At 38.5% G+C, this 20,710-nt stretch overlaps 1 protein-coding gene across 1 annotated transcript in view; it reads right to left on the bottom strand.

The window, feature by feature from the left end:
- FAM13C (family with sequence similarity 13, member C) overlaps positions 1-155 on the bottom strand; it is a 47,250-nt gene extending 47,095 nt beyond the window's left edge. The window contains 1 exon segment of the mRNA XM_010001111.1: positions 94-155. Coding sequence (XP_009999413.1) covers positions 94-155 — 62 coding nt within the window.
- Positions 156-20,710: the final 20,555 nt, after the last annotated feature.

The following is a 20,710-nucleotide window of genomic DNA, read 5'->3' as shown; positions in this document are numbered from 1 at the left end:
GGACTTCACACATGTTACTTAAAATTATTCTCTATAGTACTAAGCACGTCATTCTTATTAAAAAATAAGGACATCTTTAAAGTGTTCACTTACTTTGCTGAAGCTGTCGTGTTGAAGGAGCTATCCTGAATGCTGAAACAGAAACAAGAAAACATCAGATAATTAAGCAAGGCAGGCAGGCTCCCTGTATCCTTCTCAGTTGTGGGAACATATGCACAAACGTGGCATTGCAAGGCAAGCCTCTGTGTTAGCTCTACATGCGAGAGTCTATCTTTGGCTGCTCTGCACATGCTCATAATCAAGTCACCATAGGGATTAGTCCTACAACACTCACAAAATCCAACCAGCAGTGCTTTGAATTAATACAGAGATGCAGGTAGTCTGTGAGGCTCAGAGAGGCATCCTCTTATTTCTGTAACTGTGCTGCTGATAAAGCCTTAGGTTTAGAAACAAGTATTTGGCATTCTGTCCTTCAGATGTTTGCCCTGTGTAATTGGCTCACCAAACACAGTTGTTTCTATTACTTAAATGGCATTGCTCAGCTAAGATCTCTGGAGGATTTTTCTTCTTGTTTAGTCACTTACACACTCAGCTCGTGGTCAAACCTCATGGGAAGCTACAAAAAACAAAATAAAAATCTGGCAGAAGGGACAGTTCAAGTAAAAAAAGGTCATTAAGCTAACAGCAAGCAATAGATGAAACCATTCCTATGAAAGGAATAGGCTGCTGTGCTCCTGAAGCAAAATGTTTCAGATCTGAGGTAACATTAGCAGTGGTCAACTCAGGACACCATAAACTGTTGGATTTGCAGCAGAGCTGGAATTCCCCCTTGAACAACACCTCTCAAATCCAGTAAATACCCTGTTGGATCATCCTGAAATCTTACAGCCTTAGAAAAGAAACCACCACAATTATAATCTCACTGATGCATACCAGAGCTGGGAATCTTTTTTTGTTTGGATGGGGGAGGAGACGACAATGCAGACAACAGCATCTTGTGAGCACTCCTGTTTGTGACAATGGCACCTCGTGGACGACAGCAGCAAGTGGAGCAGGGATACAGAGCAGCCCGTGTCCTCCCGGCAGCAGCTTGTGCCGCTGTGTGGAGGTGACACACGTTTCCCAGGCAGCAGCAGCAGCCAGGAGCCACAGCCCTGACCATTTCCTTTCTCCCAGCTACAGCGCTAACAATGCAGCTTTTCTTCACCTCTTACCAGCCTTCCTACCTGCTTGCACAGAGTATTTTGTTCTTTTCTTTCCCATATTTATGTCAGTTTACATGATGGCACACATTACCTGGGGATCAGAATATCACAGCCAGTCTATAGGGACTGCTGGCCTAAGAAGTAGCAGATTTTGTGAAAGAAGGGTGAACAGAAAAGCTAAATTTAATGGTTAGCATTTAAATCATGCCTTAGACCTAAAGTTTCAGTTTTTTTCCTCCTCCTTTTTACAGTTTCTTGGAACACATGCAAATATAAATGTCTTTATTGTTTTCCTATTTGCAGGAGAATACCTTAAAAAAAGGCTTCTAGTTGCTGTGGCAAGCAAAATCTCAATTTACATGCTAAAAAGTAGAAGGCCATTATAAAAATTCTTATACTATTTTTAATAGATATATTTCAGAACATTTAAGTGGTTGGCTCTTGATTTTTAATGGTTAGGCTAGGTTTACACTTAGCTTTGCAAGTGTGCAATGGGGAAATCACAACTTTTTATCACAAAATCACATCACAGCTTGGTCAGAGTAGGGCTTAAAGAGATATTGGGTATTTATGTCCAGGCCCCTACTTACACCCACATAAGAAGGGGGGTGAACAGAGAATGCTCTTGTGAGAATAACTTCTCCATTTCTAAGTGAAAAAACTAAGGTCAGGTTCTCTGCTAATTCGTACCCTGCCCAAACACACTGCAGAGCTTTGTTGCTATTACTGGTAACAGAGAATGACTGAAGATCTGTTTGCAGAACAGCAATGCTTTGGACTGAGACCAAGTTTAAAATGTCATCACTTTTCTATTGTTTGTCTGAACTCCAATGCTACACAGCTGTTGCTAAATATCTTCTAGGCAAGCACTTTACATTTATTTCAGGTCACTCACGGACCTCCATTTTTTTAAAGAGGGTGTTTGACTAGTGTTGTTGGATAGTGTCTTCTTGCTAGGTTGTGAAATCATCCAACAAAAAGCAAATTTCATGTAAAACAGAATAATATTCATAAATACATGAAACTAAAGGCCAACTAAAGCCAGGATTCTGTTTCAGAGCTAATCTCCCAATGAGACAGAATAAGCCATGCTGCTCTTGAGGGAACCCAAGGGAGGAACTACAGTAGGCACACAATAACTTCTTTTCCTCCCAGATGTAATTTCTCTTTAGGGGCAAAAGCTTATTTCACCAATGGTGTTGGCTCAAGCCTATTGACTGACCCCACATCCTCTCACCTGCTTCCTACCTGTGTGCTCTGAGTGAGACTAAAGTAGGCAGAGCCCGTGGCCCTACCCTGCCTTACAAGGGAGAGCCAAAGACCCTTGAAGCTGTATTTCTGTTTCCCTCTAATTCCCAGGAGCAGCAAAAACGTAATACTGCTGTTACCTCCTCATTTTCATTGAAGACGTTAAAGCCAATTAGGCCTGTAATGCTATAAAACATCACTCTTCAACAAATTGAAATTCTCAGTGCCAGATATATTTCATCACTACATTCAGATGATGTTTCAGGTCTCTCCTCATCCTTCAGCCTTGATGAAAATAATGCTATACCTGTATGTGCAGTTAGCTTTGGACTTCACCACTGAGCAGCAGATATACTTTTAAAGATTTGATGTTTTGAAGTAATTAAAATACATATTTCTGAATTTCTGAAAATACAGGTTTTAAAATAATTTTTCCTTATTTATGCTCAACAGTTTAAATTATTCATATTTTTTTCAGTATCTATGGAAACATACTTCCATCCTCTGTTAAAAACTTCCCATTTTATACCCAGTTTTGTTATTAACCTCTTTTGCCAAATGTTGATTGAGCCAAGATAAATATCACATCCCAGCTCTTGGCTGACAACAAAAACAGTGGAGAACTCCAAACATCTATATATTTTGGAGATACTGTGATTCAGAAATATGTTGCTGTTCACTTCTGAAAATTTTACTGATATATTGCGTATTTATGGCTGACAAATAGATTGGCATAAAAGTTCCATTCCTTACTTGGTTTGTATCATCTATTACTGCTGGGTCAGGAAGGAGACTGAAATGGGAATCAGCCTCCAGCTCAGTTTTGCACATAACAGAGACTCATGCTCAATATAAATGGTAAGTTCATAAGCTCAGGATATCATCAGTTAGCACTATAAGCATGCATCAGGCAGAGAATACTTTACAAAGGCAATATGGTCTAGTTGCAGAAGACTGCAAAAGAAGAGAGAGGTAGTGAGATGAAAGTGGGCAGGAGTAGATTCAACTTCAGGAAAACATAAGGGAGTGCAACAATAAAGATCAAAAGACCAGAAAAAAAAAAGAGGGTTAGTGAAACTTGCCAAGCTACAGTTGTCTGTATGGCCACAAACACACACACACAAAAGAGCCTGCAGACTTTGCTGCAGCTTGGTTTCACCTGCACAGCAGAACCTTTGCCTCAATTTCCAGAATTTACTCATCTCAAGGGCATTTCTGACTCAGATAAATTATGAGACCTTTCAGCCTTAACTACAGAATAATTAAGGAATTGTATTGGGAAATAAACTGTATGTTTAGAGGGAGCATTACATGTTTACAAAGAACTCTAAACTCTCTAAGGGTTTGGGAAAGTTAGTATTTCTGAATTTAATATCTACTGGCTAATGACAAATTCAGTGCAATCCTATAAGGCATGATTAGCATTTATGGCAAAACTATTTTAGTTATTATTATTTGTTATCCCACAGAGTCCAAAGTGCTTGTGCTGTATCAGAGGCAATACTATTTTGTACTACGGTTAGACCTGCCCTAGGGACTATGGAGGGATGTGAGTCACAGTGTGATACACAGTGTGTAACATGAGGAGCCTCCTTCCAGCTCTGGGAAGAAGTTACTGGTGTTGTGCTACCCAAATAAAGGGAAAGTTGGAATGATCTCTCCCACTACTGCCGCACTGGATGAAGTCATGTCATCCCTGCCAGAACCAGCTGAGCTCAGAGACTCAAAAATATTGAGCAAATCTGTTTGCCTTGGAGTATGTATGTTCCTGCCAAGTAGCAATACCCTGAAGTGCTCCAACAGTCCTTCATCTCCCTTTAAAATTGTACCAACAAGGAGATGCACTCAACCCTACCTATATGCTTAAACATCTCATGCTTTCACAGACAAAATATATCCAGCTCCACCCAGGAGCAGATTAAATATGCCTGCTTGTCAGCATAACTACTGCAGCCACACTTATGACAGAACACTTTAATTTTATTTCTCAGAGAGATTGTAGCAACTCATCTCTGCCTTCAGCAAGTCCATTCTCTTCCAACACACAGAGCTTTCTAATGGGATAAGAGGAGGGATCATTCTGCAGCAAAACATTAGCACTGTGTATCGTTCCAGTGCCTTGCTCTTTCTTCAAAAGTGATCCTGCAGGACACTTTTTCTCTTTTCCAATCAGTAAAGCATAAACCAAGGAGCTGCCATGTGAGAGAGAAGTCACATGCCTTGTTTCTGCAGTGACAAATACCGAATGCTGCACTCTGCAGCTCAAAATACTCATGTGCTCACTGACTCGCCTTCTTGACGTGCAGTCTGCCTTTTTATAGGTAACATTCTCAGAGACATCAGAAAACATCCTAAGACAAATTAAACTAAAATACAGCAATTACATGCAGGAGCTGGTTGGTGAGCACGCAATCCAGTTTCTATATCTTTGTTTTTTCTCAGTGACCTAATTACCACACCATCTGAGTGAATGGACCTGGGGAGGGGGGGAAACATTCAGCTGATCTTGCTGTGTGTCTTAAAATGCACAGACAAGCTCATGCAGGAAGAGATTTGAGCTGAGTGTAGGTACAGATGCTGTTGTCATAATCCAATCCAGGGCAGTCCTGTCAAGCATGCATATGTTGGGTTGAATAAAGTTATGTGCCACTGCACAGACCCTCAGGGTTATATTTTCTTAATATATTTCAGTGAGCAATCAAACTGCACATACTTCCTTACTCAAGTCTTCTAAGCAGTGTGCCCATGAATCCAACCCACACTTCCACAGTACACTCAAGTTTGCACTGGTAGAGGTACATCCACCCTGTAGCTCCAAAGGCACTGCCATACACCAGTCAGATCCTTGCTCTTTTAAAGGGAAAAATATAGAAATGCACCATTTTGTGCAGACTGGAAATTCTGATTTGTGAACCACTTCAGTCCCATCAGTTGGGTTACGTTTCAGTGTCTCGGGTGCACACACCTCAGCAAGCACTAACCCTGCCAATGGGGAAACCTCTCAAGAACACAGGTAATTGCTGGGGGCAGGGAAGCCACACTGAGCTCCCTGCTGGAAGGCTACACTGCTACTAGTATCCTGGTAATCGGCATACGCCTATTAAATAGGCCTGGGGGCTTGAGGAAATGTGCTAAGCAGGAAACACAGAACTGGGCCTCTGTTATTGGAGAACAAGCTGCTTTAGGATGGCCCATCAGCTCTCCTGAAAACTTCTGTAGAGATGCCCAAGAATCCTTATCCAGGGTGCACTAGGCTGCATGACAAACCAGTCAAACTGATGGTAGTGACTGAACCATTACTGGCACTAAAACTTGCTTAACTGCAGTCATCCACAGCAGATAATACTTCCACAGATGACTACACTGTTTCCAGCCAGTTTACACCAAAATCAGTCTAGACTCAACATGCCATTAATTTAAAATCAGGTTTTCTTCTGAGCATTGCAAGATGAGGAAGAATACATACACACACCTACATAATTCTTATTTCCACTGAGATGCCCAGAATGTTTCTACAGATCAACTACACCTAAAAGTAAACATTCCTATTTAAGAACCTTGACCTTTACCACTACATACTTAAAAAAACATCAGAGTTGCAAAAATGAACTCTCTGATTTAGTTTATCTGCCCAATGTGTCTGTAAACTCACCACATTCCTTTTGCTGGTGACAGTAGGAAGAGAAGAGAATAAGGCAAAGACACTGTAAAAAGTGACACTTCTTCCCTGGATCAGAACACGGGTGGAGAATATGTTTAGATAATAGCAGATTTTTTTTTTTAATTGGTTTGTTTTGCTGGTGGTGACTTTTTAAAATGGTGTTACCCTCTTGTTTGTCTGAGCTATCTAATAGTGCAGGAATGTGTTCCTCCTTTACACTCCCAGTTTGATTATTTTAGAGAACTACTAAAGCCGCAGAAAACATTAACAGTATTAATTGGCATAACATGTAGGAAAGCTATTCAGATGATTAGCATCTTGTGAACATCAAAATTAAAGAAAGCCACAATTATGAAGTTCCATACCTTTTTTCCTTCATCTGAAGACAACCACAGAAAACTAGACAACTCAACCAGGAATAGATTTTGCTCTCTCACATGGAAGAGCAAACAATTTTGGACAGGAAGAAGGGAAACACAGAAAAGAAATTGTGGTGGGCAAAAGGAATGAAACTGACACTGAAGGATACACTAAGAAGGCACAAACAAAATCCAGAATACACACAACAAACAACATAAGCAAACAATGACAATGTAAAACAGTTGTGATGGAAGAGCTAGAGGAGGTCTGTTCACTTCTGGGCATTAGCTATTTTTGTGGGCATTTATGGAAGTCCATTTGTTCATTCTCACTTCCACGACAAAAAATGCATGGTCTGTGCTAGTGCCCTACCACCTACTATTTTATCTTAAAAGAAGGCCAATGCATTGCTCCTCAGACCAGATAAAAGCTTTTTTCTTCTGAGTTTGAGAAAATGTTTAACTCTCAACAAATTTTGCATTTTTTTTTTTTTCTCTGGAAGCAAATGATTTTTTTTCTTTTTTTTTTTACTGAATAACAAAGGGAATTCTATTTCACCCAAACATACATTCTCAGCAGATTATGTCTTTCAACACAGTAAAACAGCCAGGACAGGACACAGGACCCTACAGAAATTAAATTGCATAATCCTGTTACATAATATTGAGCTTTGTGGCATAAAACCACAACCCTAAAGAAAACATAAGTAAACAGCCAAAGATGTCTTCTACACATTTCAATTTACCTTGTTATTAGTTAAAAGCATTTCCTTTCATGTATTCGTTTCTTGGGGAAGGGATAAACCTGTGGAAGGCAAAGAAACACAGGGAACACAGGACCTAATTTCTTTACAAAACTGAAGAAATATCCACAAAACCACACCATCTGTACTCTTGGCTTTTTCACTCTCCTGCTGCTCTGCATACTGCTTGTTATCTGGCCTGGTTCCATCGCCGTGCAAGAAATAACCTGTGATAGGACCGAGCTCAAGCATGACTGCAGTCATGTCCTGTACCAGGGCCACTGAAACATCTCCAATTCTTAGGTAACAAAGTTTCTTGCCTCAAAAACCAAGACCTGAGTTGTGACCTAGCCAGACCACAGGTTATGTACCATCCATAGCACCACGGAAAGGTCCTTACAACTGCCTGTGATTTTCATGGGACCAAGCTTTGCAGCTCTTCCCAACTCCTCAGTCCACATCAAATGGCCAAGTCAAATCTAACTTACTGAGATTTTGCAAAAGTTTTCTTTCCATTATCACAGAATCACAGAATTTTTTTAGTTGGAAGGGACCTTAAAGATCACCAAGTTTCAACTCCCCTTCATGGGCAGGGACACCTCCCACTAGAACAAGCTGCTCAGAGCCCCATAAACCCTGCCCTTGAACACCTCCAGAGAGGGAGCTCCCACAACATCTCTGGGCAGCCTGGTTATGTTTTAATATGTTCTCAGCCCAGGTTATCAAAATCTTTTAAACTTGAAAGCAAGAATTTTCTCTGAGATGAGCTTTACAACCAATGACAATGAACAAATGACCATTTCTCACATAAATTTGGTTCTGATGAAAATTCTTTGTGACTCAAGAATTTCCTGTACAGAACTGCTGAAAGGATACAGAAGCACAGAGAAAGACATGTATGCAGCAAGGAGATTTACCACTTTGGTATCTATTGCAATAGTTTTGTCACAAAAGGCAGTGAAAATTACTTTTCCCTTTCAAGGCATTTAAAGCCTTTCTTGTGAAGCACGTTGAGTGCTCTTCATTACATCATCACATTTTCTAAGTCAAATTGTCTCTTCCCTGACCCCTATGATAAACAGAGAAAATTGGTTTTGGTTTTACACTATTTAGCAGAGAATTAAAAAGAATAAATATGTTTAAATTCTCACTTTAATAATATTTTTCATCTAGCAGTCTTGCAGTACCAGTCAGCAAGATACCAGCCATGGAAGAAAACTTTATTTCTAGGTGAGCTATCCATTTCTGGAGAGAATTAGAGCTTTAGAAAAATTCTCAGAAGCAGAGATGGAGAAAAATAGCAAATAATCCTCAAAACCATGACTGCAATATATATATATTTTTTTTGAGAGTATGACAAAATGACATCTTGCCTTCATATTAACAAAAAAAAGCTGGCAGCACTTATTTTAAAAGAGCAATGAATATTGCAGTCTAAAAGTAGGCGTATTCAAGAATATTCAGAGCTACAGTAACTTCCCTCTCTTTGCTGAGGCTTGAAGAACTACAGCCTACATTTTCTAACCCAAATTCAGGCTTCCAAACCCACATTTAAGCACCTACACAGTTGCGGACTAATTTTAGGTAGCCACCAAGCTGAAAACATTTGGCCAATACATATTATGCAAATTTTGTGTGGAGAATGATGGTTGTAAAGACTCTGGGGCTATGCCTAACACTACAGCTGTGTTGATGCATGTTCACTACAAATATAGAAGGAAAAAAACCCCAACACATTCAACCCAACTTCAACAGTTATTAAACCATCAACCCAGCTACCATCTCAGGACGTGTTTGTGACAAACACACCCACACACCACCCCTCCCCCCATGCACACTTGTTCTTTCTGTTCTTCACAGATCATCCCCATTCTGTATAACTACCCCAGAGCTTCTGTCTCAGCCACTGTAGGTGGCAAAAGGGTGAAGGTAACCAGGGTGACCATCTCCTACTAATACCCACAGAAATGGAGTAAACCATGGATTGATAGTGAGGTCCCTTATTTGCTTGTCTCCTTGACTCAACGCTTGACACATATTCCATTGCTTGTTTTATGCAACCAGCCACTCAGGTGTTTTGAAAGAACAGGCCAAATAACGACATCTTAAACTGCCCAGTGCAAAAACGCATTCACACAGGGCATCATGCAAAGAAGGGAAAAGCCACTTTCCAAAGCAGTTCTAGTTCTTAATGCAGTTCTTACAACTGTGTGGAGAAACAGGAAAACCAGATAATCTCTAGCTGCCAAAAAGTAAGCATGACTCAATTCAAGTGACTCATGGTTGTGACTAACCTGTTTAATAGCTTTCTTAAAAGTCAGCCTTTAAGTAATTTCTGCATGTTGTTATTCAATTGCTTTGCATTTCCTAATTTTAAAATGGTTACCCAAGCACAATCACAGTATAGATCTAAGCAAATCACAATGACATACATCTTAAAGCTTTAGCTAAAACATATAGTAAGTGTTAGGAAAGTGCATTTGTCTAGAATCTAGTAGATGATTTGTTAGTCAAACAAATGCAAGTGAATGTCAGACTGGAGGGACAGAGGGTTGAGTCAACCTGCTATCAGGTGCCTGCACCCTGCCTGTAGGTGCCCTGCAACTTACTGCTCAACTGCATCACAGCTTTGTGCAGTGCATTTCTAGCAGAATAGAAAAGTAGCTGAGTCCTCTTTCAGAAGCAAATTCAGCTGAGGTCAGGAACAGCGATGATTTTAAGAAGAGCTTGAGGAACAGTCCTCTTCTGGCAAAAATACATTTTGCATTTTAAAATCAGTAGGGATATTAAATCTATAAAACAGGAAAGTTTAGAGTTCATTCATTATTAGGTCACTCTTCAATACAGGGTAAACATTCATCCTCATATATCATTAAAATGAAACCTCACTATTTAAAAACATTTATAAAATCATTACTACTGCTTGCACCCATGATATAGAGTAGGCAAATGAACTTATTACTAGATCGTTTTTACAAACAGTCATATGAGTCAAGCAGCAAGTAGGCAGGAGAAAAGGAAATTAATGAAACCTATTCTTCAAGTGCAACACCAAAGAAAGCTTTTTAATTTCAGCTCTTACCACAAAGTGTCCTGTCACCCTTTGCAGGAAATTATATTCATACCCACCCAATGCAGTCAGCACTAATGGAAAAGGCTGTGATATCAGCTGAAGAGATAAACTGAGACTGCCCGTTATATGTTGCTGTAATTCATCTTCTAGTCTACTCTATCATTTGATGAATCTATAGAGGTATCACATTTCAAAATTACACTTACATCTAAAACTACACCAGCAATAAATCATCCATGTAACATTTCTCAAGAATCTCTAAAGCAGGTTTATCTGACATTGTCACTAATGGAAAGAGGATTAATGGGCTTTATTATTATTTATTATCATCCCCTTGACTGTAGGAAATCCAGTTGCTTTCTCCAAGTTGTTTCTAAAGGCCTTGATCTGAATTCTCACTTAAGAGCCTTAGGTGGGAGATGCAGAGAAAGGGAACAAAAGGTTTGTCCTGTCACCTGAGGAATCAGGCCATAACCAAGGACATACTAAATTTAATTAATAGTGTAGGGAGCATTTGCTTGATTGATTAACTGCTGTAGAACAGTCAAACATCTCTCTCTATTAGCTGGAAGAAAATTTCCAGGTAATTTGTAAGAAAATGTTTACTTGTGTGTGCTGCTGAACTGAGTTTCCACTGTCCTCAGCATCCTCACTTCCTTCCTTGTGCACTGTATACATCAACAAATCTGAAACTGTTTCATACTCAAACGTATGATAAGCAGCAGTCACAATGCAGCAGTCATGATAAACCACATTACACACCTTCAGGAGTTTCATGTTAAGCATCAAATTGCAGAAGCTCTATAAATAAGAACTACACCAATGCACACACATTCAAGCACTTGCCCAAGTATCTTTTGTCTCACAGCAAAATAAGTCTATAAAGAATTTCTAGTTTATTTTCGGAGGTGGTCATTTCACTTTCTGGGAAAAATTACATTATGCAAAAACCATATAATTCAACCCTAAATTCTATTAATATTTTGTTTGTTGGCAGAAGCCTGTTCCAATTTTGAAAATCCATTATGAATGTAGGGAATGATGCCTATGAAAAGGGCGAGTCACAACAGTGCTGCCACTTGAAATGAATAATCAATTTTTTGGTCAGTTCCTCTGATCTTTCTGCTTCAACAGGAAAATTCTAAAACAGTAAAACTGGAAAAACACATTTTAGATTTAGGCTCAAAAAATAGTTACATTTTCCCATATTGTGCTAAAGTAGTCTTAACAAAATTAAGTATTTGTCAGTAGCAACCTGTTTACACAGCAATACAAAGTATACAACTAGAAAAACATCAGGACATACTCCCTTCCATGGCAGTGGAATTACATACAGAACATTATGAATCCAGAAAAGAATTAGTAAGTAAGAATTTCGGAGACATACTGAGGAATTCCTGCAGATCTCAGTCAAGTACCTTGACAGGCTTTTTTTTTAACCTGACTTTACTGTAGCAGAGTGAAAAACCTGCAAATGAAAAGTCTCTGCATCTACCCTTGAGCTTAATTCTCAGTCTCTCTGATGTATTGAGTTCATAGGAGTTCATCAATAACAGTGCAGTTCCTTTTCTCCAGAAGTGCAGGCCTAAGATAAACACCTAATAGCCAAAGCATGCAGATGCCCCCATCTCCAAGCTCATACATGTATTTTCCTGGAAAGCTGCCAAGTTGTTAACATTACTGGAGATTCCTCACTGCAGAGCTCCTAGGAGATTAGCAGCATGCAATAGAAAGTTCTGCTGTGCTGTACAGATACTCTAAAGTCATCCTGCTATCTCCTACATTTTTGTTGTATTCAATTCACCTGCTTCATCTACCTCTTGCAAAGCTGCTGGCCTGCTTAGGCTCTCTGGAGGACAAGTCTTACAAATTGTTACTCAAGGTGTCTCTCTTGACAATTAAAGGTTTTAAGGAAATAAACTCAAAACTACTCATATATAAGAAAACCACCTGGTTCCTTCATAATCCATAAGGAGACAAGCAGTAAGTCTACTTCCAACTTGGGACCATTGCCATAATTTTAAAGTGTCATAATAGCATCAATGTAGGCAGCACAATCCATTTCTTGGTGCAGAGAAGCCATCTAAGTCATGAAACATCCTAAGAATCTTAAGAGTCACATCATTCCCTTAGCTTAAACCATCGTCCAGCCATCTGTGCTTCTATATATGTTTCCACACTGTGCAGTTTTCAGGATATAATTTATTGCTATTCCTTAGGTCAACCAAACATATTCCTTAGAAGGAAAAAGTTACCCAACTGTAAGATTAAAAACAGCCATACAATTTTGAGAACCTGAAACCTACCATTGATCTAGTAAACAGTCTTGTAAACCCATTTCAGATACAGACATAAACAACATCTCCAAAAAAAAGTATGTTCCTAGTATCACTCACACCAAGACAAATCAGAAATATATCAGCACTATTTGAATGGAGCTTCATACTACTTACTCGGAACTGGTTTTAACATGACATTGCTAAATCCCTAGACATTGAAGATGAGCTTGAATATTCCTTTCCAATTGCTATTCAAAGCAAGTTCAAAACTAAAAAGCTCTGGAGCTATAAATAAAGAGATGAAAAAAGTTTTTCTGCTTTCTTAAAAGCCAGTCTAAGATAAGTATGTGGGACAAAAATGTCAGTGCCCAGTAGGGATGTGCTGATGTCCTCAAGCTTACTGACACTGAGTGAGTAACTTGCTAAAGCCCCTTGTTCCACTCACCCTGTATGCAAAAAAGTCTTTTGACTTGTGGCACCAAAACTAGATTCAGGGCAAGGTTAAAAAGGAAGAAATAGCACTGCTCTTACACCTCAAAAAAAAAAAAAAGTTCATTATTTGTTGGGGGTGATAAGAAATAAAACTATTAAAAGACCAAAAAGGGTAGAAATACCTCATTTCATGCTTGACAAGAAGGTTGGCAAAACATGATTTGATCAAGTAGGATGGGAAGATGCACTGAAAGAAAATGGAGGAGGGGGAACCAGTCTCATGTTGTACTTGAAAAACAGAATACAGAGAGTTGAAAATAATTTGTAAGTTTCTCTTAAGCACGGAAAGAATTAAGATAGCAGAAATATCATAGTAGAAGAAAAAACATTTATAAGAGCCAGAGTAATTTACCTTTCCTGTACTTCTAGAAACACACAAATCGCCCTTTGGTTGTTCGGGGTTTTTTTCCAAAACCTGTAATAAGGACACTGCAAACCAAACTGTTTAGATGAGACATCTTGTGAGTGACATATTTTTACTGTGCATTGTAAAGACACTGTGATGCTTGACATTGTTTCCAGCTGTACCCAAACATATGCTGCAGGCTTGCGGAAAATGTGCAAAACTAATCAACCCAGAGCAGGGGGCTGGGTTGGTAACTATGCTTGCTTTATTTTGTATTTCATTTTAAAAATTGTGTATGTTACAGTTTTTCACTTAATTAATGATCGGAAATATGCATGACCTCAAAAAGCCATCTGGTAATTCTAGCCATGGAGCCAAGCCCAGTGACTGCTCTTTAACCTTAGCACCCCAGATAGTTGTGATTCAATGTTTATGTACATACACAGACAGTAACATATTGTCCTGGTTTGAGCAAATAGGAAAATACAGTCCACATTTCTGCTTTGTTTATATAGTCATTAAACTGGATTTCTGCATGTGCAAATGATCATCTGTTTGCATAAGTATGTGTGCAATACCTATTTGCATTAAATCATGATAAAACTGATGTAAATTATATGGGAAACAGACTTTTTTTGTATGTGCCTACTTTGATCTTCTGGCATTTTGCTAACACTCTGGGTTTTAGAATATTCTATGAAGTACAGTTTATAACTCAACTTTTGTGAGTTTGGAAAGAATAGAAATAAGTACAGAACTGACTGATAAGAATTTTGATTAAATTCAAATTAGAACTGCCATAAAATTAATAAATATTTTGGTACCATTTTCCTTTTTTGGATGTGATAAAACTTTGACTTTAGTTTAAATTTTTTGACAAAACTGTATGAAAAATTTTTTTAATATACAACTACCTCAGACAAGTATAAGATTTGTACTTGGACTGATATTTGTATCAGCCACAGCAGATTTGTATTTTAATTCAATGGCTCCTGCTGCCAGCTCCGATTTGCAGATGTTGTGCACTTTGCCTTTCAATGCAAAATAGAAGCAGAAATTCTGGCATGTCCAGTGTTTGGAAGTCATTCACATCTGCAGTGATAGAGGCTAAAGAGATAGGACATATTGGCAGATGAGACTGGGGGACAGAAATAAATTAGAACTTGATGCTACCTGAGTACAAATGTAAATGGAAGCCAGTAAGTTTTCAACAATGCAGAATAAAGGAGTTGTGTTCTCTAGGCTATCCAGTTAGATGCACACATTCCAGTATCACTTCTTAATGGACTGAAATTTTTGTTTAAAACTGTTTATTTTTTGTCAAATGTTAATGCATAAGATCAGAATGGGCCCAGTTAATTTAATACCGTGTCTAAGAGCAACCCTTGTATGGGTTTCTAGAACTAAACTGAAACCACACTTGTTCAGAACTCCATCAGTTAGTCATCAGTAACAAACTGATAAAAAAAGAAGTGAAAAGTACCAACACTGTACCTATTTTTATCCAAAATAAAACATTTCCATTTGCAGATTTATTTTAAAGGAAAAAAGTACAAAACAGTCTCATACATTGGCTTACCAAAAAAGGTAAGAAAAGACATGCTTACCCTTTTCCTACCCTTTTCCCCTACCATTCACATAATTTGTGCACAAATGGTACCACGAATCACAGCTCAGTTTGCCCTAACCTGTGGGATACAGCATATTAATCTTTCCTACCTCACCTGTTAAACTGTTCCAGTTTGTACCATAACTTCACACAAGAGAGGACAAGGACTCTGGATGCATCTCTTAAGTCTAGTGGCGCACAATTGACAGCATGAATCCCATTCCCCAAACTTAAACATTATAGAAGTATTTCAGTGAACTTAGAAAAGAAAAATTACTTGGGAAATTAAGAGACTAAATTTCTCATCAAACTCAATCCATGTTTTTCATTCAGTACATTATTCTATTTACAAAGCACAGTAAAGCTCTGACTAAAATACGCATCACTGAAGAGAAGCACAGCCAAGTCAACCTTTAGCTGGAGATTACCTGAAATTGATTCAAACATCCTATTCCTCATACTTGAGACATAATGTCAGCTAACAGGAAAGAGCAGTTCAGGAGCTCAGGTGCCATTTCTGCTTTCTGAATGCATCATTACATAGAGACATATGCAAGAAATCATCACACGAGGGGAAGGATGTCACACCCTGCCCTAGTCTTACCACAGCAGTGAAACAAGTAGATACTCTTCTGGAGGATGAGGCCAAGATGTGCCAATCTTTTTCCACAGCAACTTTGACAGAAAGAATGAGAAGTCCACTGCCATTCCACAGAGATGCCCTCCTTCAGCAGATTACTAAACAGACTTTATACAGTGTTTTGCCGATAAATCCTAGATTATAGTTTACCAGTGCAACTGCATTGCTTCTAGCCAGTCCATTGTATAGGCTGTGGACTGTTGCAAAGATACATATGTACATCCAGCTTTAGTTTCTAATAGGCATCATTTAAGGCATCACAGTCTTAAAACTGACACCAGAACCCAGACATTTCAGTGGCACTGAATTTAGTATTCTTACCGCTTGCAATAACTTTCAGGACCAACATAATTCTCAAGTAACTATATATGTTAGAATACTGATGGCACTCAAATAGAGCCATGTATATAAAGCTGCTTTAAGGTCAAATCCAGCATACATTCCCAAATGAAACAGAAGGACCATAAAGTGAGAACCTACTCAAGATGGTAGCTTTCACTAACACAAATCAGAAGTGTTGGTTAATGAATTATTCCCAGTAAATTAAATAGATGAGATTTTCACTTAGTCTTTCACATCAGATGGATTAATCATGTCTGGACCTTTCCTCATAAAAAACCTTATCTCCCCTGACACTCCTAGAAACCTTAGCATAACACTCATAAGCAACAGACACAAAGAAACAGAAAAATAATTTGCTTATCAACAGTTATAAATATTTTTTACTGAATATTTGTTTTAAAACATGACACCAGAAGCAACATGCTCAGAAGCTACTTAATATTACAACAGCCTGTGCCTGACACACCACCCTGGGGGGTGATGTGACAAGGGCTATCTAACCTATTGCTGAGTCCTGGATGGCCTTGAATCAGCTGCAGGCAGGTGACACCATGTTCAGGTACCCAGGGCTGTACACATCTTTGCAAACAACAGTTGCATCTGGTATAACTAGAGTAGAGCTGCTGTCACACCCCTGGGCTCTAATATGCCTGGCATACTCCAAGATACCATGTGCTGCAATACAGACTTATTTTGCCTGTCTGGATGCTCTCTTGGAAAACGATCCAGCTGATTTATGGCCACTACACTGTCCAAACATCATAAAGTACTTGCTCAAATCCTAGTGATCAGCTCCATTAATTTTATTAAAACCCAAACTCCACATCGAATATTTTATCTGTTATTTTGACAAAGCCACTAATGTTCAGGAAGATATTTTTCTTCAAAAATACATTATTTTCAGCTAGAATACAGTATATATTCCAAATTACATAAGTCCTCTTTGCAATCTAATGATATATTACCCCCTGCAATACCTTAATGTACAATAAACAGTCCCAGAGTGCCTAAATTATTCAGCATTTTGTGCTTCAGGAACATAATTTGCTTGTATTACTTTAAGTGAATTGTAGTTGGAAGTGAAGTGCTTCTATTTATTTTATCTATATACTTATCTATACATTTTAAACTAATTTAGGAGACTTGGATAACTCTATTTTACCTTCAGTTCAAGACTCAGAAATAAGCACATCACCAAAGCTAAGGAACGATGACAGATGACAAAAAGCACTGTGTAGTTGAAGATAAAGAAAAGAGAGACAAATTAGTTAAGTGCTGGAGTATATCATCCAGGGATGTTGCTCAGTCTCCATCTCTGCTTGAGAGATCAGGTTAGACAAATACCTGTAAGGCATGTTTTCAGTGAAGCTTACCTTGCCTTCAGGCAAAAGTATGGATCTGATGACCTCCTGAGGTTTCTTTCAGATCTGTGAGTCTACAAATATAGTAGCATTAATCACACTCTGTCTTTGGAGTAGTCTTCGTGGCCCTTGTATCTTTCAGGATAACACTCAAGAACAACTGCAGCTGCTATAGCAACATCACACAGCTACTTCACCTTCTTCTAAAGGGCAAAATGATGAAAATGAGTAAGAGTTCTGAGACTTGCTATAAGATGTGCATTTTTTTTCTTCAGCTGACTATATCTTACCAGGTAAGACAAAGTGTTTTAAAGGATTTGAAGCAACAGCCTTTCTAGTTGGCTGGCAAAACCTTTACAAATCATCCGGTGAGAAGCAAAAAGCAATGTACTTCCAGGACTCAGGAAGTTGTGGGTTTCAGGGCTGCTTGAGAGGAATGAGGACTAAAGGGAGGCCTTCTGCACCTGGAGGTTCCTAGCACTGCCCCAAGACCATCTGTGCCTGTGGGAAGAAGAGCTTTACCTATTCAATATATTAAACATTTTTTCTCTTCTGTTTTGCAGTGCTTATACTTCTGTTCTTCTGAAAAACCTGTCACCATTCAAAACAGCTACTACAAATTAAAATAATGCTTTCCATTTTAAAGTTTCCTTAGCAGGAGTTAAAAGGATGGTAATAACAGCATGAAAGCCAGGCATCCATTTTTATCAACTCCTCACAGCCCGACATCTCCAGGTCCAAAACAGCTTTTCAATTTCTGTTTGGGCATCCACAGGGATGTTTCAGGAAAACAGTTCTGTGTGATGGAGAAGGTGAGAGACATAGGCAGTATCTCGGTAGGGAAATCAGACAGAAACAGAAACTGTGTATTTTGGGAAAAATGGGACAGCTTTTAATAAAAATAATTATTTCTTACCCTGAAACTATTAATTCAATTGTATCTAAAATATGGCTTGAAACATAATAGACAAACCACAGGAGAAAGCATTTCCACAAGTTCAGATTTTCTTCTTTCACCACATACCTCAAAGCAAATGACAGCTGATTTAATAGAAAACAAGTCTGACATGTTGAGAGAAGTAATCAGGGAGCAATTCAGAGAGAGGAAAAAAAGTACAGTACTTGTACTTTATTTTTTTTTGCTTTAAAGTGAGCACCTGACTGAAACATCACGAACTGTCATAACAGAACAGTAGCTTATATTTTCTTGGCATTATTTGATTTTTGTTTCTGCTTGTAAGAGCTGATTATTCCCAAATGTAAAAGGAAGAAGAGAACAGCACATGCTGCATTAAAGAAAGTTTTGCCGTGCTTCAGAGTGAGCTATACTGGTTTGTCATACATAGTATGATATAGTAACAGATAAACAGAGCCATTATGAAAATTGTTTTGCATTAACACAACTATTATAAATGTTTAATTAGTTTACACACATTCAATACTCAAGCCAATTGATTCCAAAGAATCTCAAAGCTTTCTAAAACTTCTTGAAAAAAAGTCTGCAGTAAATTTAGTAGCAAGTTTGAAGGCCCCATGAGTTGTGATCAATATCACATCCAGAGAGCCACTATAGCTGTAAATGTAATAAAAGGCAAAAATGGTTTGGGTTTGGGTTTTTTTGTTTGGGGTTTCTTTGTGTGTTTGTTTTCTTTTCTACAGTCAAAACTTGTAACCATGAAATGGTCTTATTAAGTTCCTCGACTTGTTTTTAAAAGGCACTAATTAAAACTAAAATGTTTGATTATGTAATGAATTATGAACAAAATCAAACTATTATTGCTCCAAAGTCTGACAAACTCTCAGGAATAAGCAGAATATACATTTTTTGAAAGGAAACAAAGATGACATTCAAACAGATACTAGTATAAAGCAAGTCTTTCAATAACATGAAATAAAATAGCTAAAAGCAGAATGACAAATGAAGAACACAATCCAAGTTCCTTAGAATCTGCAAGAAAATGACCAAAATCACTATTGCAGAGCTCCAACACAGTATCTTTGGCAGCCTATTAAATGAGAAGAAAAAAAGAATCTTTTATATGTATGCACACATACAAGGAGATGAATTTACGTGTTTCTTCTATATATTTTCCCTGCTTTTTGATGTTTCTATTTTTAATCCCACTGATGAAGCAGAACTTCAGAGTTCTGCTCTACTTTGTTACTCCCTAACTTTTCCCTAAAAGCTATCACATTCACCAGGTAGGACCTGTGTTACCTCATTGCAGCTGGAAAGAAACACATTTCTTACAGAGTTTTACATCACTGGAGCATGTAGGAGACTTCAGGACAGAAAGTGATAAGTACTTTTAGGATCAAAGATATTTACATCAGCTTGGTATAAAATTTACATAGCTCCTAAGTGAGTCAGATGCGCAGATCTATTGATCTATCATTGAGATTTGGCTCCTAAATACCTGCCTCTGTCACTTTTGACAGTCATGTTTTAAAAAACATTGAAAGAAATCACCTTCCAGAATCTGTCATGATGCACACCAGAGCCCTAATTCATCCTGAGAGCAGACAAACACCCACATCATCAACACCACCAAACCCCTATGTTGCAGATCAAATGGCAGCACCACCAGTATTCCCACTGAACAGTCAAAGCTCAGTGCATCAGTGGTCTCACTGCCCAGCTTGTCTCTGCAGGTGATCAAAGCTCCTCATTGCCTACTCTGACGTCTGGCCAAACTTTCCTTAATGCAGCACATGCTCTTCTTCTTTCAGCATGTGGGACTAATCAGCTCTTGCAAACAGAAACAAAAATGGAGCAACACGCAGGAAACATACCTCACAATTGACAGCATCTGTCAGGCCATCACATTCTCAATTAAAAAAGGATGATTTTCATGGAGTTGGTGCACACTGAATAAAAGAACTCTAGAGATCGCCAATGTCCTTTTGGTGCATCAAAGCTTGGAAAGCTCTTCAGGCATGAGGCAACTTTTTTTCTGTCTAGCTATATTTGATACATCTGTGAACACATTATGCTGCTGATAGCAGAGATAAACCACGTAGGGAGAAATAGCAAGACCATTGCTATGATACATCAGTCAGGATGACTGGCAAACAATCCAATTTTATAAACAACAAGGAAACATACCAGGTCATGAAGGACATCCTGCAGTCACACAGCTCAGATCCTAGGGTTGATGCCAATCTTAATAACCAAGGAAATCTAATACTGGAATTCCCAAAGTATCATAAATGTCTAAGTCTACACCAGAATTGTGCGGATTTTTTCCCCCCACATTTTCAAGTATTAACACAATGCTGTTTCTTACAAACAGACAAACAAAAGCATCTGGACTGCAGCAATATTGTCTTTTATGGTTTGGTGCTGTGTTTG

Source organism: Chaetura pelagica, unplaced genomic scaffold (genome assembly GCF_000747805.2).
Source record: "Chaetura pelagica isolate M959 unplaced genomic scaffold, ChaPel_1.0 scaffold346, whole genome shotgun sequence".
NCBI classification, from domain to species: domain Eukaryota; kingdom Metazoa; phylum Chordata; class Aves; order Apodiformes; family Apodidae; genus Chaetura; species Chaetura pelagica.
The sequence above is the reverse complement of the archived record's forward strand: the minus strand, read 5'-3'. Positions and strand labels throughout refer to the sequence as shown.